A 24,980-nucleotide genomic window follows, 5' to 3' on the forward strand; every position below is an offset into this window, starting at 1 on the left:
TACTATTTGAAAGGCAAGATTCAAACCTCAGCTTTTTTTTATGCATAAACATGTCTCAGTTGGAATATTATATCCAATTCTGGGAACCACATTTCAGGAAAGATGTGGAAAAATTGAAGAAGATCCAGAGAAGAGCAACACAAATGATTAAAGCTCTAGAGAACATGAGCTATGAGGGAAGACTGAAAGAATTGGGCTTATTTAGTTTAGAAAAGAGAAGACTGAGAAGGGACATGATGACAGTTTCTAAGTATCTAAAAGGATGAGAGAGAAAATTGTTCTCCTTGGCCTCTGATGATAGGACAAGAAACAATGGGCTTAAACTGCAGCAAGGGAGGTTTAGGTTGGACGTTAAGTTTAGGTTGGACATTCCTAACCAGGGCTGGCTCGAGCCATTCCTGTGTCCCGGGCAGTGGGCGTGCGACGCATTTGCGGCTCGCCCCCGGCGCACGGCACATGTGCAGCCCCGCCCACCCGGCACGCTGCACACCTTATAGCTGCAATCAGGCGTGCGGCGCCTGATTGCAGCTCTAAGGGGTGCCGCGCAGCCCCCAGCCCCGGGCATGCGGTGCCTGATGGCAGCTGCCCGGCTAGCCCCCCCTTAATCAGGCCCTGTTCCTAACAGTGAAAGTAGTTAAACAATGGAATGAATTGCCTAGGCAGTTTGCAGAATCTCCATCACTGGAGATATTTAAGAGCAGATTAGACAGATCCCTGTTAGGGATGATCTAGACAGTGCTTGGTCCTGACGTGAGGGTAGGGGGCTGGACTTGATAATCTCTCGAGGTCTCTTCCAGTTCTAGGATTCTATGATTGTATGTCTTGACATTAAGATTGATGATTTTGTGGACTTTTTATGGAGGGCAGAGGGGTTTCCAGCTTCCAAGTGGGACCCAGCACTTTTTTTTAAGACTTGGAAGGGCAGAGATAGGCAATGAGCAATACTGAATTCTAGATTTGTCATGTATTTACGATCTGAGTCATTCTCCCTACACGCATGCATGCATGTGCGCACACACACGCACACAATATTTTTCCATATTTATTTCCTTTTCTATGAATCACAATGGTTGTATTTGGCATTTCTATATTGCACTTACTGCATGTAAAGCAGAGAGATTTATAACTATGCATCATAAAACCACAACACCAATGATATATCTGAAATACATCAAAGATACTTTCATCTTCTGGACCAGGAGTGGGCAAAAACCACTCAGTGGGTCGGATCCAGCCCACTTAACTGTTCCAGGCCTCACCCCATAGTGCATTGCCTGGGAGCCAAAGCTGTACGAGACCTTTCAACTGCTTCTATTTCAAAGGCTTGCACCTTCCCCACGGCTCTCAGGCAATGCACTAGCAGCACAGGGATCCGGAAGCCCTTTTAACTGTTTCTAGTTAAAGGGCTTGCACCTCCCCAGCAGCTGTGTTGCCTGGCAGCCACCTGGCAGGCACAAGCCCTTGAAAGAGAAGCAACTGAAAGGGCTTGTAGCTCTGGCCGCACACTAGCCCATTGCCTGGGAGCCAGGAACATGCGAGCTCTTTCAACTGCTTCTATTTAAAGGACTCATGCCTTCCCCATGGCTGGCAGGCAACAGCCCCAGGGCAGGTGCAAGACCTCTAAATAGAAGCAGTTGAAAGGGCTCACATGTCCCCGGCTCCCAGGCAATGCACTAGCAGTGAGGCCAGGATCAGCAAGTCCTTTAAATAGCAGGAATTGAAAGGGCTTGCAGTTCCTGTTTCCAGCTAACGTGATGCTTGGGAGCTGAAGGGGAGGCACAAGCCCTTTCAATTCCAGCTTCTTCAAGGCTCCACCCCTTCCATGTGAGGCTTTGCCCCTTCTGAGGCTCTGCCCCTTCTGGGGTGGCCTGCAGCCACTTTCAAAAACCTCCACTCAAAAATTTTTGCCCACCCCTGTTCTGGATGAATGACTTAAACTCCCTTTTAGATTTTCACAGAACTTTGGTATCCACGATCCATCCGTTAATTTCCATTAATTCTCTGTAGAATGCTATCACACTAGCATCAACTTCCTGGAAACCACAGTCAAATTCAACAATGGAGCTCTACAGACAACAATATACAAGAAACCAACAGATCACCACACATATCATGACAAATCTGGTAACATACCTAAAAATCTGTTAGCTAAAGCCGTGCACTCAGCTACCATAGAATATACACATAACACACATAAATCCACCTTCACCAAGCAAGAGAGAGAGAAGTAGATTTTATCATAGAACATGCCACTCAGTACCTTTAGGGATCCACCCCTTGCCCATTGCATACCTAATGAACACCTATCATCCTACACTGGAACGTCTACGAGATATCATTAAATAATTACAACCTATATTTGATGGGGCTATATACTGAAAAAAATCTTTCCTGAGCTCCTTCTTCTGATCTTCAAACAACCCCAGAACCTTGTCAAACTCATCAGAAGCAAAGATAGGACTTCCCATCTCTGAAGGGTACCAGATCCTGCCAGAACAATAGATGCAGACAAATCTCCACTGCTATGCGCCACACTCCCCCACAACACACCTTTCAAAATCCAAGGTTTGTATATGTGACTATCACAATCTTTGGTGTACCTCATCCAGTGCACTAAATGCCCCAGTACCAACTATGTGGGTGAAACCAGACAGCAACTACACTCCTGAATGAACTCATACAGAACAAAAAATCGAAGGCAAAACCACTGTATCACTGGTGGGTGGACACTTTTCACGGAGTCATCATGCTGATTCTCAGTCCTCAGTTACAGAGGAAATCTGCAGAGCAAGTTCAAAAAAGATGAATCTGGGAGCTTTAAGTCCTAACTTTTCTAGAGACTGAAAATTATAGAGTGAACAGAGACTCTAGATTATATATGCCTTATTACAACCATCTGTAATCTACTATAACCCCAATGCCATGCCCTCCCTTTCTTTTCCCTCTATGACTGAAGGGGTGTTAATGGGCCATTTCACCTTGAATAGGCCTTTAAAATATGTATTAACCATTGATGCTAAACAATCTAGTGTTTAGCAGTGATACTCTGAGTATATTTCCCAGACCTGAAGAAGAGCTCTGTGTAAATGCAAAAGCTTCTCTGTGGCCCATAGAAGTTACTCCACTAAAAGATATTACTTCACCAACCTTGTTCTCTGATTTACTGCTGAAATTTTTGATTTCCTCAAAGATATTTTTAAGATGCCATTAACCATCATTTGTTAAATTAATTTTACAACGATAAGTCTACACTTTAAATAAATCTAAGTCATTACTGTGGCATACAGAATTATATTGATTTTTTGTTCATGAGCATTTAACTAGTACTTAAACCATTCTCAGTGGGCCTCTCCTATAACAGATGTCAGAGTGGCATTATCACGATCGAACAAGATGACTAGCATTAGTTCAGTAATGCCAGTCAAAGTACAAATGCTTATCTTAAATAGCATTTTATGGTTTGCTCTGATTTTATTACTACTCTTCAGTTTGCTGGAATAAGGAGCACAGACCTGTTTTGTTTCAACCAAAATAGCATAAGCATAATCCTTATGCTATTCATGACTTTTAATTTGTGTGTGAATGTATTGCTCAAGTGACACTGGCTTGGAGACACTGCAGAAAAAAGTTCTCTGTCATGTGACAGAGACACAACAGTCTTCCACAAAGTGACTCATTGCTATTCTGGCAGCTTACTGTGATGGGCTCATCACTTCTGTAGGTGAGAAAGCCAATTAGGCCCTGATCCTGCAAAGAGGTGCACATGTGCTTCACTGCACATGGTGACTTTTGTTGGCAGTCTCAGGAGACAGACTAGAGACATGAATGGTTACATAGTGTAAGGCCCCATTTCAGCAAAGTATGTATTTAAGTGATTTGCTGACTAGGGATGCTTCCATCACAAATCATGATGGTTTGTAGTGGGATCAGTTGAGATCCAGCAGTTCATTTTTCCAAGGCTGCTGATGGAGGAGGAGGGAGGGGCAAACGGGGCAGCTGTCCCAGAGCCTTGTGATTTAAAAGGGCCCCAGGCTTAGTTGCTACTAAGTCAATGTCTGGAACTCTGGGCTCTTCAAATTGCTGCTGGAACTATGAGTGACATGGGTTAGGCATCACTGAAGGGCTGGTTGGGGGTGACTAGCCACTAGCCCCACCCTTTCCTCCCAAGACCCCACCCAGAGCTGCTCCCCTGTCTTGCTCAGGGGTCCACAATTCTGTTGGCAGCCCTTCATTTCACATGGTCTGCCCAATACTCCCATAATAACATGAAGGGTATGGGCAGCATCTTTCAGGGTTAGATTTTACCAACTGTTGTAGAGTTTAGACTTATACTTTAGTGGCAGACGGGACCATCAGGTCTGACCTTCTGCACATTTGCAGCCACTCAACTTTGCCCTCTCAGTTCTGTACCAGACCCCCAAACTCTGGATGATTTACTGAAGGCCTTAAAGCATTCAAGTTACTGAGAGTCTGCAATTTATATTACTTTCAATCTACAAATGATCCATGCTGAAGAGAAAGGCAAACAAAATCAACAAGTTTACTGCCAAAAATCTTACCCGACCCCAAATATGGTGATCAGTTAGACACCGAACATTTCAGCAAGACCTTCCCATTACTGGTTCAGATTGTCAGTTCCCTGAGAACTATTAGTGCCTGGATTTTCATATATTGTCATTAATATCTTCAGTAACGAAAAGGGGAAACCTTCAATCATAGTCTATAGATCCTTGTGATATTTTAGATTGAATGAAATTATTTTAATAACTAGATTTAATTACTAGACAAAAGTTGTTTTTAACTCCTCTTGAAATGCATCAGTAAGAATATGATGCACACACTAAAAACTGAGCCAAAGGCAAGATACTGAAAAAATTCCATACTATAGGTATAATACAAATTATTTCTATATGTATATAATTTGTATCTATCTCCTTCCACTTATGCATATTTTGTAGTTTCTTACACTTTATTGCAAATGGATGGTAAATATTTACCTTAAAATTGCCAGCTGTTGGTATAATTCCTCATGAATCACAAACAGTAAAAGCACCTCAAATTATATATGCAATCCACAGATCCATGGTTATGTTTCATATAAGCAATTATCAACAGTCAGAGCTTAGCAACATGAATGTAGAGATTTTAAGGTACAGATGAGGATCTGGTTCAAAGATTTTCCTTGAGGTATAGGGCCAGATTCTTATCTCCATGACAACAGTATAAATCTGGAATAACATTTACACTCAATTAAGTGAGTAGTTATCCCTCACAAAGTGAATAAAGTCTCTATTTATATACTGGTGTGAACTCAGAATCTGTTTCAATATGTGCAGAAATATTGGGTACTGTATCAGCTATACTGAGTTAGCTCACTATTAGAGAGAAGTTTACACTTTTAAAAGTACGTTATGTGGACATGCACTAACAGAAATTTGACTGTATCTGCTCTTCGTTAAGACTAGCAGCCATATCTATGGAAACAGCAGAAGTACTGATGCAAAAGTTAAGGTCATATTATGGTTCAAATGATTTGAGTAAGAGCAAGACTAAGCAGTTAGACTGACATTCATTAGATTTTTTTTCTTACTAACATATTCAGTGGATGGACTATTTATTTACACATGGTAAATATTACCTGAAGATACTTATTTCCTAAATGATTTTATAAAAGAAAAAGTAGGGTTGAAATGTTCAATGGAATAAAATATGACGACAAACTTTCTGAGGTATCAGCACACTCACACCATTGCAGAACCTTTGAGATAGAGGTTTTTATAATGAGCAGAAAATGGCTTTTTAAACTGAACTCGATATTTTACTACCTAGGCACATCTTCACTCACTGTGCCAGAGATCAATGTTCTGGAGTTCAATTTAGCGGGTCTACTATAGACCCCAAATTAAATGCTGAGGGCAGCTCCAGATGGCACCTGTACTCCTCACAGGTGCAAGGACTATGGGAAGCCTACGGGAATGTTTGCTCCAGTTGGCATCCTGCTGTATGAATACCACCAAACTCAGTTTAAGGTAAGCCAACTCCAGCTAAGTATTCTAGGTAGGTATTATTCAAGGTCTTGTGTATTCCTGGCCCCTGTAAAATGTATTTTCTTATTTCCTTTTAATTTCCTTTGGGGTTTTATATTGCCTATATAACCATATGGCCTAACTTTAAAAATTACCCAACACGATGAATTAAGTATGTAGAACTTCATTTAAATAAGTCAGTCAACAATTTTTTTATAAAGTATTTCACACTTCATTGTAGAAACATAGGCAAAATGACTATTATAACCAAAATGAAAAATACTGTTCAATTTAAAAAATGTACTTAAACAAGAACCTGAAAAAGTTTATGATATGCATAACATTTTCCAAGCAAACCTGCACTAGTATTACATAAATCAAAAGTTTATAAAGGCCTCAATATGGCAAAATTTAGAAATAGGTAGTATGCATGCACATAGTACAACAAAAATCTTTTATAAAACAGTAGTTATTTTTGTAATACTTGTACAAAGGGAATAAAGAGCAACCACAAACATATTTAATCTTTTCGGTTAATATGACAGGAAAAAGTCAAACTTGTCCCACAGAGGAACAAAAAGCCCTCCGCGATGTCTGTGTAAATAAGTATTTTGTGCCTTTATAGTTCTGTATAAAATATTTCAACTCTTTTTAGAACTTAAAGCAATTGTACTCCTTATTTCTGTGAAAATTCAAAAAGGCAAGTGGAATTAATTTTGTTTTGTTTTTATTCTTAACAACTACATAAAATAAACCAGTACTAGAGGAAGTACTGGAAACCAATTACATTGATACTCTCCATTCTTGATAATGGGGTTTTGACATTTAACCCAAAGTATTAAAATTAATTCACAATTGGTCTGAAATACGTTTCAATAATATAGAATATTGATCAGTGGTATCACAGACTACCATCATTAATATAAACTGCCATCTCTTGGATCCTTTAATATCTCTGGCCAAAGATTTTTTTTTTCTAACTTGGTAAATCAGAATACTGTTATCAATGTGTGTGCTTACATTTCATTTTTGTTCAACTGCTTGGTGTGCGATGGGGAACTGATCATACACAATGTGGCACGTGATTGAGTGAATAAACATATAATACATGTGTAGGCAATGCCCTCTTGTGCTCTAGGGTGGCTACTGTACTACAGGACTGCTGAAGATCACAGGCCTTGTCCCACAGCAAATAAAGTCTTTCTACTTTCAAGAAGTATTTCTACTATGGTCTATGATGTTTTACTCAATACAAGTATGTTTACATGGTATATATGTTTAGTATATCATGTACAATCGCTGAATTTCTGAAACACTCATTTGTGTTCATGCAGATGTTTTGATAATCTTGCTTAATTCTTGGCAACTGAAAGCTAATCTTAAAAACAAGTTATGTCTCAGGTGTGAAGAAAAGTTATCTACTTTTAACAGAATCTGAGATGAAATTCTAATGGGCACAAAGAGAGTAGACCTTTTAATCATTCTTTCACTGTTTAAACAAACAAAATTACACGCTGTACTACAGGTTTCAGGCTATATAATCAAAAGGTGCAGATATCATCTTCATTGATTAAGTTGAACCAAAAAAGTTCATACAAAATAGATTGCTCATATTCACACTACAAACAAATGTTGTTTTTAATTTTAACAAATTTCAAAGGTGTATCAGCAGCATTGTTGTAAATTGTACTGTAGTGCAGTTTCTTTTTCATAAAAATACCTTACAAATGGTCAGTCAAAAGTCATCAGCAAAAGAAAAATCCAGAAAACAATCAACCAAACAAAAAAAAAAAACCAGAGGTAATGCTGATGCCAAAACAATTATAATACTGTTGGGTACATAGAAAAGTAATCCTTATATTTTATACATTTATACAGAGTATAAAAGGTAACAGAGGATTATGCCACAGTCTCCCTTATCCCGATATCTATTTTCTTTGGAAGGAGTTCTTTTCTTTCATCAACACTTGCTAATGAGTTTCGACAGTTTTGCCCATCCATGTATAACTTTGCATACACTGGATTGGAGTAATTTGTCGGCTGTGGAAAAAGATAAATAGATAGTATGTGATTTAGATTAACAACTATTGTTTGAAAAGGAAAATTGAATCATTAAAACAAAGGGAAACACATATATTAAAGCATAACTGAGCGTCTTTAATATTTACCTGGGTTTCTGCAAATCTTACCAGAGAGTTAAGATCTTTAGGAATGACAATCCATTACCTAAGTGTGTGTGTGTGTCCACATGCACATGCGGAATGTCAAGAATGGAGCTTTATAGCTGGGCCAGGGAGGAGAATGAAATCTACTACAAAAGGGTCAGTATAATTGCTGATTCACCCCCTGGGAATACAGGATTTAAAAAGGTTCAGAGGGATAGCCGTGTCAGTTTGTAACTGAAAAAAACTTTAAAACTAATAGATCCTGCAGCACCTTATTGACTAACAAAAAATGTAAATACTATCATGAGCTTCTGTGGGCAGATGAATTCATCTGAAGAAGTGGGTTGGGCCCACAAAAGCTCATGATACCATCGACATTTTTTGTTGGTCTCTAAGGGTATGTCTACACTACCCCGCTAGTTCGAACTAGCGGGGTAATGTAGGCATACCGCACTTGCAAATGAAGCCTGGGATTTGAATTTCCCGGGCTTCATTTGCATAAGCCAGGCGCCGCCATTTTTAAATCCCGGCTGGTTCGAACCCCGTGCCGCGCGGCCACACGGGGCACGAACTAGGTAGTTCGGACTAGGCTTCCTAGTCCGAACTAGGAAGCCTAGTCCGAACTACCTAGTTCATGCCGCGTGTAGCCGCGTGGCACGGGGTTCGAACCAGCCAGGATTTAAAAATGGTGGCACCCAACTTATGCAAATGAAGCCCGGGAAATTCAAATCCCGGGCTTCATTTGCAAGTGCGGTATGCCTACATTACCCTCCTAGTTCGAATTAGGAGGGTAGTGTAGACATACCCTAAGGTGCTACAGGACGATTAATTGTTTTTCAAGGAGTAAAGAAGACAGCTTTGTGGCTGAAGCCTCCCTCTTACACAGAGCAGGTTGAATCAGGAGGGAATATAACACTCCAGCATGTCTCAGCTTGGCTCCCCATGGAAGCAGGGCAGTAAGAAAAAGGGAAGGAGAGTGTGGTAAAGAAGGCATGGGAGAGTAGCTCCAAAAGCAAAGGAGAATATGTCTAGCCAGGCAGGTGTACTTGCTGGTGCCTCCTTGTGGTGGATGTCCAGTCCAGGTATACGATAGGAAAGGTATACAGTGACTGGATAAATGGCTTGAAAAGAGATTAAAAATATTAGTAAAGGGAATTTCAGGAATGGTGTGCAAATTTATATACCCCATCTTAACTCTTATATGATGGGGATGGATGGTAGAGCCCCAACAAAAGATGTGCTGAAAGGTACTTGGATGGAAAAAGAGGGGGAGTCGGTGAAAATCCCCTGGGTAGCTACAGAATAAATGGGGTGTTGCTTGCACTGTACATTTTTATCTTACAGGTAGTCCCACACATGTAATACCAAAGTTGTGATCTGATTAAACATATGCCAAATGTGTCCTGTCCTTCTTTTGGTGTAGTCAGACAATCTGTAACCAACAGATTCCTACAGACTGTTATAAGATCTTGGCATCTGGCCAATCATAGAATCATAGAGCTGGAAGAGACCTCAGAAGGTCATCAAGTCCAGCTCCCTGCCCAAAGCAGGACCAACCCCAACTAAATCATCCCAGCCAGGGCTTTGTTAAGCCAGGACTTAAAAACCTGTAGGGATGGAGATTCCACCACCTCCCTAGATAACCCATTCCAGTGCTTCACTACCCTCCTAATGAAATATTTTTTCCTAATATCCAACCTAGACCTCCCCAACTGTAACTTGAGACCTTTTCTCCTTGTTCTGCCATCCGCCACTACTGAGAACAGCCTCTCTCCATCTTCTTTGGAACCTCTCTTCAGGAAGTTGAAGGCTGCTATCAAATCCCGCCTCCCCTCGCCCCCCCACACACATTCCTCTCTTCTGCAGACTAAATAAGAGAGCCCTCAGCCTCTCCTCCCAGGTCATGTGCTCCAGCCCCCTAATCATTTTAGTTGTCCTCCACTGGACCCTGTCCAATGCATCCACATCCTTTGTATAGTGGGGCCCCCAGAATTGGACACAATACTCCAGATGTGGCCTCACAAGAGCCGAATAAAGGGGAATAATAACTTCTCTAGATCTGCTGAAAATGTTCCTCCTAATGCACCCTAATATTCATTTGGCCTTCTTGGTTGCCAGGGTACACTGTTGACTCATATCCAGATTCTCATCCACTGTAATCCCCAGGACTGAAATACTACTCAACCAATAGCTGACCATATTTTGGAAAACCACGGTCTAAATATACAGTTTGACCAAATCTGCTATCATTTTGTAACTTAAATAAGAGATCATAACTGATATTGTAGTATCTGCAAATATAGAAGTATCTTCTCAATAGCAATAGTTTTGCTAGTTTAAGGATTAAACCACAGTCCAAATCAATGTGACTTAAATATGTGCTTAAGTTGATCTCTGTTCTGCAAAGCAATAAGTAAACTTGCTGTATTTTCAAATGAGCACCTTTGTGCTTTCTTCTAGATTATACCTCCAAGAGGCAGCTCCTGTAAATATCTGCAAAGCTACCTCATTGTTAGGTTTGGAAAGGTTAGGTTTTTATTGGTAAATGTTGATAAATGTTGTCCCCATACAGCACAAACAGATGAAAAAATATTTCCATAGATCACCGAAAATTACAGATGGGCAAACTGAGAAAAGTGCTGTTTGAGAACTTACTGCAATTTGATTTACGAGTATTTACTGATTGTATTTTGACATGTGATATTGCCAATTTGTGTTGTAATGGTTAAAGCTTTAACTTTTTGAATCACAGCTTCCATTGTCATTAAATGATTGTTGTCCAACAGCCTCCTTATAATATCCCTCAACTGTGAAATCGCAAATTGATTAAAATGTAAAAAATGCTTAAAATCCATAGTTTTGGGCAACAAACAATTTAAATTGATAAAACTAAAAAAGCAAAAATAAATATTGATGTTACCTGTTCAAATTATTTTATTATTTACAAAATCTAATTCTGCCAAGTCTACTTATTACGTAACTTCAAATCCCTTCTCAAACCCTTCCTTTATCATGATACCTATAAAAAAACTTGACAATGGGCTAGAATGCTTCTGTGTTTTGACTGTTGTCTGGCCCTAATATGGCTCTTCCTTTCCTTCTACTCCCCTACCTGTAATATCTTTTGTCCTTTACTTAGATAATATGCTCCTTCAAGGGAGGATCAGCTTTTTGTTCTATGTTTGTACAGCACCGAGCAGTGAGGGTCTGTTCCATGACTAGAGCTCTAGGTGGCTACAATACATGAGAGAAATACTGAACTACCACTAAATATATGGATGAGTGGAGGATGTGTATGTGAATTTCCCCTTTTATGACCCATTATAACTCAGTTATCTCAACAGAGGATTGCCTATGCTATAACATCTGATTTCTCCACTTTATATATATAGTCACTGGGAAGGGTGCCTAATTCATCACAGATCACAAAGTTTCCTGTGGTCAGGAGCACCTACTTTGGTATTTCTTAACTTGCTTCACCACTCTTTTGCCTAATGAGACAGAGCAAAGGTTTCAAAACCTAATTTCTCTGTTCCCCCTAACCAAATAAGAAGCCAGGATTTGAAGTCTTTTTATGGCTTGGCTCACTGCAGCAATCATAGTAACTTAGATGGATCAGAAGCGGCATATCTGCCATTTCAAATAATTATCTGATTGTCTGGAGTTCTACACTTCCTTGTATTATAGAAAGAGGCAAGTCACACTGAAAAAAATGAAACAAAAACCTCCTACCTCTATATCAGTGTTTGCCAAATGGTGCTCGGTGGAACCATGGGTTCTGTGAAAAAAATCTGCTCTCCTGCCCCCTGCAGAACCTGTAGGCAGCTCCCATTGGGGCTTTGCAGGTGAGGATGAGCTTATGAGGGCGCACGGCTTTGGCCGCTCCACCACCCACTGTGGCTGCCCCTCCCCCGCGCACAGCATGGCCCCTCCTCACCTGCAGGACTGTCCTGTTCCAATGGCCTGAAGCTGCCTCCGCCTTGTGTGCAGGCAGCCGCTTTTATAGCGGCTGCTGCTGCTGGAAGGGGGAGGGATAGCCGGGGCTGAGGAACCACTCTTGGACCGCAGCATTTTAAAACTGCCACCTGCGTGGAATTCGGCTCAGGCTCTGCTGCTCCCCCACACCTGGAGCACGCTTAGGCTCTGCTGCCCCCCATGTGCTGCTGCTCTCTCTCCCCTGAGCTCCTCCCCAGCCTGCTGGGAAAGTGGCAGAGTTTGATCTGGTGGGAAAGGTCAGAGTTTCTACTCCCATCCCCGGCATGCCAGCGGGAAGCATGACTTGGTGCTGAAGCTATGCTGGGTTCCCCGCTGCATGGGCAGGGTGGGGATGGGGGACTGAGCTCCCTCCCTTCCCCCACCCCCAGGAACCAGACCATGCTTCCTGGAGGCTTTCCCTGCAATAGCAGGGTGCGAAGACAGATAAGCATCCCCCTTATGCCCAGACCCTGAACCCATATGCCCCTCACTCCCCTCTCCCTGCCAAGACCCCGCATTCCTAGCTTGCTCTGACACCCTGCCCCAAGACCCCTCCTGTGCCCTCCCTCCTGGCCAGACAACCTGCTCCAAGACCCTCCTGTACCTTTCTTCCTGGCCAGACAACTCTGCCTCAAGCTTTCTCCTGTACTCGTCTTCCTGGCCAGGACATTGCAGGTCATCTTTGTGATTTATACACAAACATAATGAAGTATTTTCCAACCATAAATGACAGCAATAACTAGATTTCAAATCCACTAAGTATAACTGGAAAGCCAGTCAGTTTTTCTATGCAAAATTATGGAAACCTAATTGAAATCACTTCAGCTGGCCAATTAATACAAAAATGTAAAGAAGTTTCTCTGATTACATTTTGGGGCGGCTTATGTCAAGAATATTCAGCTTTATCAAGACGTGCAATTCTTCAGTTGTTAACATTCACCAGCACATGCTTGGGTGAAACTGGGTTCTCAAATTATGCAGCAACAAAAACAAAATACAGAAATCGACTGAATGCAGCGCCAGATATGCAAATCTAACTTTTTAGTATTAAACAAAATATAAAAAAAATTTGCCAAGAAAAGAAGAAAAACACTCTTCACATTGAAAACTGCCAATATAATTCATATTAGTTTTTTAGCTTTATTTTTTGTACACATTAAATGTGATTTTTGTTTTTAAATATGTGCAATTAAGCTAAATGTTAATCTCATAACCTTATTTAGCATTTGTTTATTATTATTATCCTTACTTATTTGTGGTCTACTTTTTCAGCTCCATATAGGAGACTGTTTTCCTGGGGGCCTGGCGGAGGGAAAGGGGGTATCATGGAGCTCAGGTCCGGTGGCTCTTTTCTCTTTTTTTTTTTTTTGCTCGATAAATTTTCCCTAGGGGTTCCTCGAAATTCTTCCGAGTTTAAAAGCGTTCCATGGCCAAATAAAATTGGGAAACACTGCTCTATATTAATAGGTCACAACACAAATATATTATAGAATCATAGAGCTGGAAGATACCTCAGGATATCATCAAGTCTAGCCCCCTGCCTATGGCAGGACCAATCCCAGCTAAGTCAACCCAGCTGGGGCTTTGTCAAGCTGAGACTTAAAAACCTCTAGGGATGGAGATTCCACCACCTCCCCAGGCAACCCATTCCAGTACTTCACCACCCTCCTAATGAAATAGTTTATCCTAATATCCAACCTAGACCTCCCCAACTGTAACTGGAGACATTGCTCCTTGTTCTGCCATCTGTCACTACTGTCACCTGCTGAAGTAATATCTAGGAGTGAATTCTACCTTCAGTTACACCTGTGCAACCCCAGTGATTAGAGATGACACAGAACTGCAGTTTTTATTTGCATTGATAGGACTTTTCATTTGATTACCAATACCATAATTATAAAGAAGAATCATACTTAGCATTTATATTGTGTCTTCTAGAGATTTCAAAGTACATTAAAACAAGGAATTATCCCCTAATAATTGTCTGAGGCAGATATTATGCATCGGGGAAAACTAAGGTATAGAAAAGTGAATGGTCTGAGTGACAAGTAAAGTAATTTAACTCAGTCTCAGAGCTGGAATTATAACCTAGTTCTCCTATCCACTAGGTGTGTTGTCTCTCCTGGACAGTATTGTACTTTTTAAACCATACAAAATACATTAAATTAAATCATACAATAATGCAAATGAGACAAGGAGGAATACATACATCTTTTGATATGAAGGGGTATCAAGCATATTAATGTCCCTCTCTTTTAATTTTTTTACAATTTTCAATAACCTTTTAAAGAGATTTTGCTCTGGTTTACTGAAACTAAGCTATATGTTTTGTTAACTTAGTTGTCACTTGCAATACAATTTATTGAAATTTAACCAATCTATTAATAAATTGTTAAGATGTACAGAAATTGTTCAGCTTCATGCATTCAAATACCCTTTAAAGTAGTAGAAAATAATTTCATTTCCTTTTTAATCTTATCTCACTCTTAAATGCCTATCACTGTTTGGTATGTTTATGTGGTTGGTTTCATTTTTATAAGGTTTTACAAAAGTTATAATTTACTCATTGCTGTATTTTTAAACATACATTTTCAATTTGACATTTTAGACCAACATTATCATGACAAAGATGAAATATAGGCATAGATGAACCAAATAGAAATTTTATTTCTACTTGTAAATTGTTTCTTGCTAATGAAAACATGAACAAAAATGGTGCTATTCTAACATAACATATACAAACTTTTCACAGAAAGGGGACAGGATGGAATGAGCATGGGAAGTGAATTATCATTTCTCACCCCTGCAGAGAGCGGTCCTTTCAAATCAGAGTTTAGGTAGATTGGTGGTGCTGTGTGGGGAAGCTTGAATGCTGTGGACCCTCCCCCTATATACCTGGCCTGCATATAAACAGAATAGTTTAGTTTCTGTGCTAATAACACTGAATTTTCCATTTGCAGGTTGACATTTTTAATAAGCAGTGCACTGGCTAAATACAACTACTAGTCTTCCACAATGAAAACTGCCATGAAGACTTTAGTTTGGATGATTTTTATATTCAGCATGAGGCCAGCACTAAGCATTTTCTATAAAATATTACAATTTTATAGAAAATTGGGTTTAACAATCAGTCAGTCATGTGCCTAGGAACCAGTGGATATACTATATGTTCAGCTTCCCTGTGATATGTTGCACGTTGACTGGGTGACAGTGTAGTGACATTCATAGCGACAACTGTAAGCCAGTTATTGCTTTGTCAAATGTGCCAGAGAATGATAGGTGTCCCGTAGGATGCATCTGACTACTGATCGCTCTAAGAAAGCTATTGAACCATTACTCTGTTCATCCAGTTCCACATCACTCAGAAGCTCTACCACTGAGCAGCAGTGCTCCTATAAATGACACAACTGAGAGTCAAAAGCAATGCTCTTTTTATGTAGTACAGCTAATATATTAAACCTCTGAATCACTTGTATTTTTGGAAGTAACCAAAATTAAGCTTAGATTTACAAATGCAGCATCTTAACATTTGTAAAGCATAAGAGCTAGTAATGCATTACCATTAGAAAGTCTAGCTCAGAGTTTCTTAACTTTTTAAGACTGGGGAGAACCAAACAATAATTTTCTTTTATGAGGCACACCAAGGATTTTTTATTGAGAAAAAAAAAAGTGGTGGGGATAGAAGGGCAGCCATTTTGAATTCTGTTGTTTTCCGTGGCACACCTCCAACTGCCATGGAGAACAGAATTCACCGGTGTACCATGAAACAATTTAAGAAACACTGGTCTAGAAGTATCAGAGGGGTAGCCATGTTAGTCTGAATGTGCAAAAGCGGCGAGGAGTCCTGTGGCACCTTATAGACTAACTGAAGTGTAGGAGCATAAGCTTTCGTGGGCAAAGACCCACTTCATCAGATGCACGCATGCATCTGACGAAGTGGTTCTTTGCCCATGAAAGCTTATGCTCCTACACTTCAGTTAGTCTATAAGGTGCCACAGAACTCCTCGCTGCTGGTCTAGAAGGTCTAGAAGGTCCAAAATGTTTCTGGAATTTAAGTAAAGAAGATTTGAATGATGAGCTCGTACTTTAGTTTGGCCAAGAGGTCCAAGGATTTTGTCTGTCTCAGTTCACAGTTCACTTTTAATTTAATATCCAGAGAATGCAGACTACCACAAAAGAACATCTCAACATATACTGGGGTGCTAAATAGACAATGCATAGAATCTATAATGTTGTCACTAGTTACACTTTAATTGATTTTATGTTCATCATACAGAATGAACAGACAAACCCAAACATATGCCATTATTATACAAGACTTCATTTGAGAGAAAAATCATGCTAATTTGATGTAAAGGTATTCATTTCAATACATAAAACAAATAGTCATTGAAAAAATAGTACTACCTTTTCTGGGTTTACTGTGAAATCTGGATCTAAAAGTCCGCCTTCATTATGTTCATGGCCCACCTCATACATATTGTATGAGGGATTACCAATTTCTACATTCATTCCTCCATTTATCATTGGTTGTCTTCGGATAGTTTTTGTCCTAGTATATATAAACAAACAAAGGGGGCTAGTATTTTCAAGTCACTTCAAGAATGAAACATACCAAAAATATTATTTAACAGCTTTATAGACTGAGAAAGTACCTCAAATAAATAAATAAATAAATAAATAGATACATAAAGGAGCCTATTCCTGAAGGCCTATCAGGAAATCAAGGGAAATATGTAGCACTGTGAGCACTGGTTGAGCTGGGGCACATTAAGGAAGTAGCTTTATAAGTGAGTTTATAGCTGTGTGGAGTCAAGGAATTCACTGCCCCATTGGTTATGGCTCTTATGTCCCCTGTCAATATGGCTGAATTCACCCTAGTTCCCAGGGAAAGCATCATAAATTCATTGCAAGATTTTTTTCAATAGTCAAAGAGAGCAGAATCTGCCAGTGAAGTTTTCTCTGCTTTTGTCTCTCTGAGGAATCCAATGGGATGACAATGTTTCTGTCTTTCCTGGTAAAGCAGCAGGGTTATCTGCTTACTTATTTGTGTCTCAATCCATATGCACTTAACATGGGAACCTGGGAACATGGTTTCATTATGGAAGTTATGTATCTGTCGAAACTTAACTTGCTGGAGTACTTGTTGGTAGTTATTGACAAATTTAGCTCAAGTAACATAGGTGCAAAGTGAGAGACAGCTGTCTTAACTTTCAAATTGGATTACATATGGGGAAACACCTTTAAAAGGATCCAACATTCTCCCATAGGTGAATCCGGTTATTTTCACTGGTAAGGTAATAAGTGAATTTTTAACATCAGGGTTGAAAGCCCAGTTTTAGAAATACCATTCTGAGACAGGAGGCTCTACTGAGTTGAGACAGAACAATGGGGAAGGGACTATGGCACTGGTAATGTTTGAGATATATTTTTTAAGTTAGGAATGAACTTCCTAGTCTTAAACCAAGCTGACCCGTGAGAGTATCTATTTCCCAAAGACACAGAAAAATGGAACAGAAAAATCCACTTCCAGGAAGATATTTAAAACATGCATCATATTTTACAGTACCATATATATGTTAAACAATAATGTCTCTTAAGACTTTCAGGTCTTTTTTTCAACAGAAAAGAAAATTTAATCACACTTTTTCAAATTTAAAGAAATAAAGTATGAATAGCTTTTTAGGTATTTATTTTATCCAAACCACTTTCTGTATCACTCTTTAAACACTATCTAAACACAGTGATTGGTGCCATATAAGTCCTCAGATTGCTAAGCATTTCAATTAATTTCTATTCTATATTTTAGCATTACTGCTTGCATGCTTCTCGTCATATCTCAGATAACCATGAGACAGATAACAGATGTTTTAGGCATAGACCCAAATTTTTCAAAGTGGCCACTGATTTTGGGCCCTTCAACTTTTGGTGCCCAGTCTGAGATATGTAGGTTCTAATTTTCAAAGTTGCTGAGTGCTTGAACTGTTTTCAGGTGGAATTTTCCCAACTCATCACTTCTGGAAAACGGGCACAAGGCATCTCAATGTGAGAAAACAAAATCAAGGCCACATTTAAAAATGTGGATTTAAGAGTGGGCCTATTAGTTTAATTATGTATATTTTCACAATCTTTTGAAATGCTTGATTTACAGCCATTGATATTACCTGGAATCTTTGAATTTCCAGTATGTTACAACATTACTTACCTTCGTTTTCTTTTACAAAGTAGTAGACCAATTACCAGAGTAGTGATCAAAGTCACCAAGAGAACAAGAGGAACAACAATTGCAATGCTTCCTGTAGGAAGAGGAAAGAACATGGAATACACTAGTGTAAATCCAATGATTTCTAAATGTGGTACAGTTGCTAAAATCTACTAAACTCAAAGTGTTAGTTTAGTTTACCCTTTTAATAAGAGGGCAGTGATTTCTATTTAGGTAACAGAAAGATTAATTTACTGGAGGACCTAATATTGAAAATGAAAAGGCAATATAGGTATCCCTACACATATTCTAAACAACTTCATCCATGATACCTGCATTTCACAGATCTGCCATTGAAAGCCAATAATGTAGTTATGTTGATAACTGCAATAGTGTCAGATGTAGAAGTAAAATAAGGCATAGTAGCCTTATGCTTGACAGTTTTATAAAAACAATATAAGAAAGAGAAGGGTACTATCAGCCCCGTCATGTTGCAAACAATTGCACAGTAGTCAGAGAGACTATTCTCAGGTATAAGGTGTCCTGCTTATAGGTGTCCTGCTATGTGTTGCACAATTCTAACACAGGTATTTAGCAAACAAAAGGAAAGTTTGTTATAAACACTTATGGATTGCATATGTTGTTACAATGAAAGTATCCTTCGAGTCTATTGTTATACTTTATGGACCTCTATGGTGAAGGTCACAAATGTACTTTAAAATGTCAACCCATCCCTTGTGAAAAATTAAAATGATATTGGCAGTCTATTTATATTTGTAACATGCAGCTAAAGGCATTTAGTGCTCTGGGTAGCTATCCTACATAATAAAAATCACAATAGAAACAAAGAACTGCCTGTAATGCCCTTGAATTCTACCTGGAAGATTATTGAAAGCCAGGTTAGATGGCAGAGCATTAATTCAATGTATTTTCAATATGAATCTCCACTTAATAATCATACTGCTGCATTCAGCTTTTGCATGGCCCCTCAAGAAAAAAAATCACATCAATCTAATCTTGAGGAGATAAAGGCATGGATATTTGTGGCAAGATCCACACCCCAGAGAAAAGTTCATACTTATCCTACCATGAGCAAACAACAACAAAAATACACTTAACTACGGCTACTACCTTAGCTCCCAAGAGCCATATGGGACCTAACACCACACCAGAGTTGAACAACTATATTACAAATGAATTTGTGCTGCTTCAGTAAAAGGTATTTGATATAGATTCTACCAAATCTTCTGTCTGCTTGCCCCACTCCATCAGCATTATTTGTCTTGCCTAGGCTAAATTGCACTCCGCTATCTGATCATTTGTTCTACTTCTCAACTGGATTCATTCTAACTGAGATGTAAAATTAAGTATCATCCACATATTGAAAACACGACAGCCAATTCATTCAGTTTAAGAGCTTGTCTATGTGAATCTTTAGTCCATGGGAAGCTGAGGAGTGAATCTACCTTGCAGTGCCTACCCCACATTAACTTTCTGTGTGGACCCTACTGATGCTTATTAGCAATTTTTCAGAGTGCTTTGATGTACACCACTTTGAAATGGGAGCAGATTAAAGTGTATGTACACAACAGAAGGGTCTACGTGAACAGTTAGTGTGCGACAAGCTGGTGTGAGGTAAATTTAAATCCCTACCTGCAGCAAACTATATGTGCATGTAGACAAACCCTTGGGTGCCAATATTGTTCTATTCTGCTTAATCTGCATGTGTATTAATTTTATTTAAAGGAACAATCCACACTTTCAGGATGATTAGCCCAGTATGCAAATTATACCATTGTGTAGGCAGAGCAAATGCAAAGCCTATGAACCACTTAAATCCTATTTTGAGTCTTTAAGCATGACTTCGATGGTCATAAACCTTGTGGTAAGTCTCTCCACAGGAGTGAATTTCACCAAGCATTTGTCACTTGCTAATGCTGCTTCTAAGAAAAACTCATGCTGGGTTTAAAGAAGTGGGCATATAAATTATGCCATAGTTTGGCAGTACTGTAAAATGTTTTATGTAGAATTGCATATGAATAAAATATTGGAAATAAGAGCAAAATCTTTGCCAATAAAGAATGTAATCTGCAGCACATTACTTCCTATGCTCATATACTAAAATGAGTAAACTATACTATTCATATACTATCATGAGTGTATCACTTTTAAATGTAAAAATATTTTACAAGCTGCAGTAGTTAATATGAAGCACTTACTTGTACTGATATTGTCAGACTTGCTGCTCTTGGGAGCTGGCCTCTCACACTGAGTGCCTGACCAGTTGGCTGAACATCTAAAAAGATCCAATTAAGATGGTAAAATTAATGGATAATGGCTGTTAACACAGTAACCTATTAAAGAGACCACCAACATCTTCTCAAAAGGAACATGAATGATAAGAGCCATTTTACAAAATGAACAATAAGCTTTATGTAAAGAGGTTCTCAATATTGTGGCATGACATTGTGAACACTTTTCATTGTTTCCTTTCTTCACTATTTTACAAACTGTTGGTTTCAACTTCAAACACTTTTTATTGTTATTGCACTTTTAAGCATGTGGTCACTTTTACGAAATTATAAATGTTACACAATTATTATAAAAGTCAATCACAAATGTATAAACACAGTCAATTTTACCAGTGTTTATTAACATTAGCATGCATACACTAGGTATGATTTTAATTTCATTTTTATATCGTCAGTATGTTATAGCAGGACATCTGCAATTTGATTTTATTCATTTTAGTTTAAAAGACAGAGATAAGTAGCTGTATGAAATGAAGCATCTCATACAATGCTCAACTTCTATTTTCTGACACCTTTCCATGTTTCCTTTTCAACCTTAATTGGATAGTTGCTTTTGGTAAGATCAGTCACCTGGTGTTGTGACTGTTACATGTCTGAGGCTCTGATCCAGCAAACCACTTAAGCATTCACTTTGCTTCAAGACCACAAGTAGTTCTATAGAACTACCCATATTCTGTAAGTTAAGTATCTGCTTAAGTGCTTTTCTGAGTAGAGGCACATGGATGCACACACTAGATCTTCTGTTGCAGCTGGGCAAATATAAAATATGTTTTCATCAAATATTTGTTCAAGTTTTGACATTTACTCTCCATCAATGATCACAGAAGGCAAAGACAAACTACTTGTCAGAAAATCCATTTAAAACTGAAACAAATTCATGAAATCTGTTTGCAGATGAAGTTTACTACAGAATCTGAACGTTTCCATACTGTATACTGCAGGACAAAGACATTTTTTTCTGTCTCCAATGCATGTTGTGCAATGGGCTGTCAGATATCGCTCATCAGTTTGGATGTATAACAAGTTAGAAGCAACTACGTATCCATACTCTCTTAAGCAGGACTCTCTGGTCTGGCAATATCTGTGGTTTGGCGGGACCATGGATGTCCCAGGACCAGAGAGTCCTGGTGGAGGGTTGGTTGTTTGGTGCCCAGCAGCGGGGCTACAGCTCAATAGCAGGGCTGCCATGTGGAGAGCAAAACCAGGAGCCCAGCAGTAGTGTTGCTGCCTGGTGCCAACACTGTGAGAGGAGGGGAAGGGAGGGAGGTAGCAGGGCTGGAGCCCAGCAGCAAAACTGCCCGTTGAGAATAGAAGGCAGTAGGGCTGCCTGATAGCACAACCAGGAGCCCAGCAGCCCCACTACTGTTAAGTGACACATCTGCTTGGTGGGACTGGGAGGCAGTGCAGCTTCCCTGTGGAGCCAGGAGCTGCCTGGCAGTGGGGCCATCAACCCATGAGTGGGGCTGCCCTAAGGCAGAGCTAAAAGCCTAGCAGCCCCACTGCTGCCAGGCAGAGCTGCCTGGGGAGGCTTGAAGGCCGTGGGGCTGCCCAGTGAGGCTGAAGCCCAAGTGGGGCTTATTGGCCAGCAGTGCAACTGGATCCCAGAATGTGCGCTGCTCCACGGGGATGGAGCCCAGCAGTGGGACTGTATGTGCCAGAAGCAGGATTATCATGGTGGGGCCAGGATCCCTGCATGCAGAGGGGCTGGTGGGAGGGGGGGAGCTGACTAGGAGGTTGACAGCAAGGCCATGGGTGGGGTGGGATGGAGATGGGGTGGGCTGAGAAATGACCATCCCTGGTCGGGCAAAATTCCTCATCCGGGTCCAAGGAAGTCAAACCTGTAGAACACATCACATTAATGACACAGCTTATGCACAATGAAAAGATAACTTCAATTCATTGTGCTAATATCTTTAATAGGACTATAGTTAACTTTTTATACAATGCAGTTTGCAGGGTGACTAGTCGGGCTAACAAGAAAATATGTATACACTCCTGGAATGTGGGTGTACTAAGCTTATAAAATATTTGCAAAATAGTTTGATGTATTTCTACTTAGTTGTTCTGAGACTGATAAAATAAAATACTGTAGTTCCTTAGTTCATTATCATCATTTGTCATTATGCTATGTAGTGTTATGGTCAATTTGTATACGATTTCATATGTAATCTATGTATAGTAAATAGACTTAAGTTGTAGGCTTATAGAAGTATAAGACTGACACATTTAGCAGCACTGAAAATATATTAGGTATATAATTAAAGCATTGCTGGACTGTTACACCTAACAGCTAAGGCTTGTATGATTTTAGCTTAGCCATATTTGGCCATGGCTTAAGAATACTTGACATGAGCAAGTGACCTAGAAATAACTCTATGCTTGTAAGGTCACAAGGTTACTGTAAAAAATGCACCCACAGGTAATGCTAAAAAAATCCCTAGATTACAATAAACTACAAGGTATTATCCAAGATCACAAAACAATTGATTGTAACATCATGGAATGTCCTGTGATGATATAGGATACATTTTGTGTAGAGAGGTTAATCAGAAAGGGTATGTCTACACTACCCTGCTAGTTCGAACTAGCGGGGTAGTGTATGCATACCGAACTTGCTAATGAAGCCCGGGATTTGAATTTCCCGGGCTTCATTAGCATAAAGCCGGCGCCGCCATTTTTAAAAGCCGGCTAGTGCGAACCCCGTGCCGAACTAGATAGTTCGAACTACGTAGTCATTCCGAACTATCTGTACTCCTCGTTCCACGGGCACGGGGTTCGCACTAGCCAGCTTTTAAAAATGGCGGCGCAGGCTTTATGCTAATGAAGCCCGGGAAATTCAAATCCCGGGCTTCATTAGCAAGTTCGGTATGCATACATTACCCCGCTAGTTCAAACTAGCGGGGTAGTGTAGACATACCCAAAAAGAACTAAACAACCTCTGAAAAATTGGTCACCCTGGTAGTCACAGGGTTTGGAAGTATAGATAAGGAAAAGAAGATTGAAATCCTCATGAATATTCAGAAAGTGTTTGCTGTGGTCAGAACCACAATATAAAAGAGTTTCCCTATTTGTGTATAAGTAAGGAAGACCCGAAGAGACAGCACCATAGAAAACCCCAGCAGAACAAATACCTCTATCAACGATTATTGACAGGTTCACTGCCCCCTAGAATATCTGTGAGGATATGAATAGGATGTTTTAGTCAGAGCATGTTTTTGTGGGATTTCTATATGCATGGTAATTGTAAATTGTATTCATTACCTTAAAAATTGTAATACAGAAAAGTTTTTTTGTACTTGTGATTGTATCTGTGGCCATTAGACTTTGTGTATTTCTAAAAGGGAAGATTACTCACCTGATGCTGTAACTGGAATTCTTCAAGATGGTTGTCTCCATGGGTACTCAACCTTAGGTACTTGAGCAACGCTGTACCACTAATCAGAGACTTTAGGTAGCAGTGTCCACAGAATGCCAGTACATGACATTTGAAACAGCTATTTCTCATGTACAGCCAGCTGTTTCTTCAGTTCCTTCTCTGACACAGATGTAGATGAGTTGGAAGCAGAGGAGAGGAAGGGTGGGTGGTAGACCACCAACAGGGACAACCATTTTGAAGAACTCCATTTACCGAATCAGGTGAGTAACCTTCCCTTCTTCAAGGTGTGTCCCCATGGTTACTCCATCTTAGGTGATTACAAAGCAGTAGTCGTACTTGGTGGTGGGCACTGTGAGTCAGTGACTGAGAGTATTGTTCGGCTGAAATGTGTATAAGAGTCCGCAGGGTCTGAGTGGTATAATGCTGCATGGAAATATGTGCTGAGGCCCATGTGGCAGCCTCACAGATTTCCTCTGTTGGTATGCCCCACAGGAATGCAGTTGACGCTGCCATCGCTCTTGTGGAGTGAGCAAGTATGTTGAACGGAGGGTCCCTCTGAAATATACTATAGGCTAGGTGTATACAGCCTGAAATCCATTTAGATAGTCTTTGTTTTGAAATGGGTAACCCTTGTAATCTCTCTGTGGATGAGACAAAGAGCCATGGAGTTCTGCAGAGGGGTTTTGTGCATTGTAAGTAAAAGGCGGCTGCCTTGTAGACACCTAAGGTGTGCAGTGCCATCTCCCTGTGGTCCTTGTGGGGTTTCAGGAGAAGATAGGTAAGTATATGGGTTCATTGAAATGGAATGAGGTAAGTACCTTTGGAAGAAACTTGGGATGTATACAGAGTCCAGTGATGCTGGCCAATGATACTGATGCTTTGGAAAAGTACAAAATACAATGGATCAAGTTGTGTGGAAACCTA

At 39.8% G+C, this 24,980-nt stretch overlaps 1 protein-coding gene across 2 annotated transcripts in view; it reads right to left on the reverse strand.

The window, feature by feature from the left end:
* Positions 1-6,736: 6,736 nt before the first annotated feature.
* The window catches only part of LRP1B (LDL receptor related protein 1B), a 1,349,043-nt gene continuing 1,330,799 nt past the window's right edge, over positions 6,737-24,980 (reverse strand). For both annotated transcript variants that reach the window (XM_075933312.1, XM_075933313.1), the window contains 5 exons: positions 20,588-20,664; positions 18,372-18,462; positions 16,574-16,718; positions 14,968-15,066; positions 6,737-8,066 (listed from right to left, as the gene is read on the reverse strand). In XM_075933312.1, coding sequence (XP_075789427.1) covers positions 7,926-8,066; positions 14,968-15,066; positions 16,574-16,718; positions 18,372-18,462; positions 20,588-20,664 — 553 coding nt within the window. In that variant the 3' untranslated portion in view covers positions 6,737-7,925. The remainder of the gene's footprint in view (positions 8,067-14,967; positions 15,067-16,573; positions 16,719-18,371; positions 18,463-20,587; positions 20,665-24,980) is intronic.

Source organism: Pelodiscus sinensis, chromosome 7 (assembly GCF_049634645.1).
Source record: "Pelodiscus sinensis isolate JC-2024 chromosome 7, ASM4963464v1, whole genome shotgun sequence".
Lineage (NCBI taxonomy): Eukaryota > Metazoa > Chordata > Testudines > Trionychidae > Pelodiscus > Pelodiscus sinensis.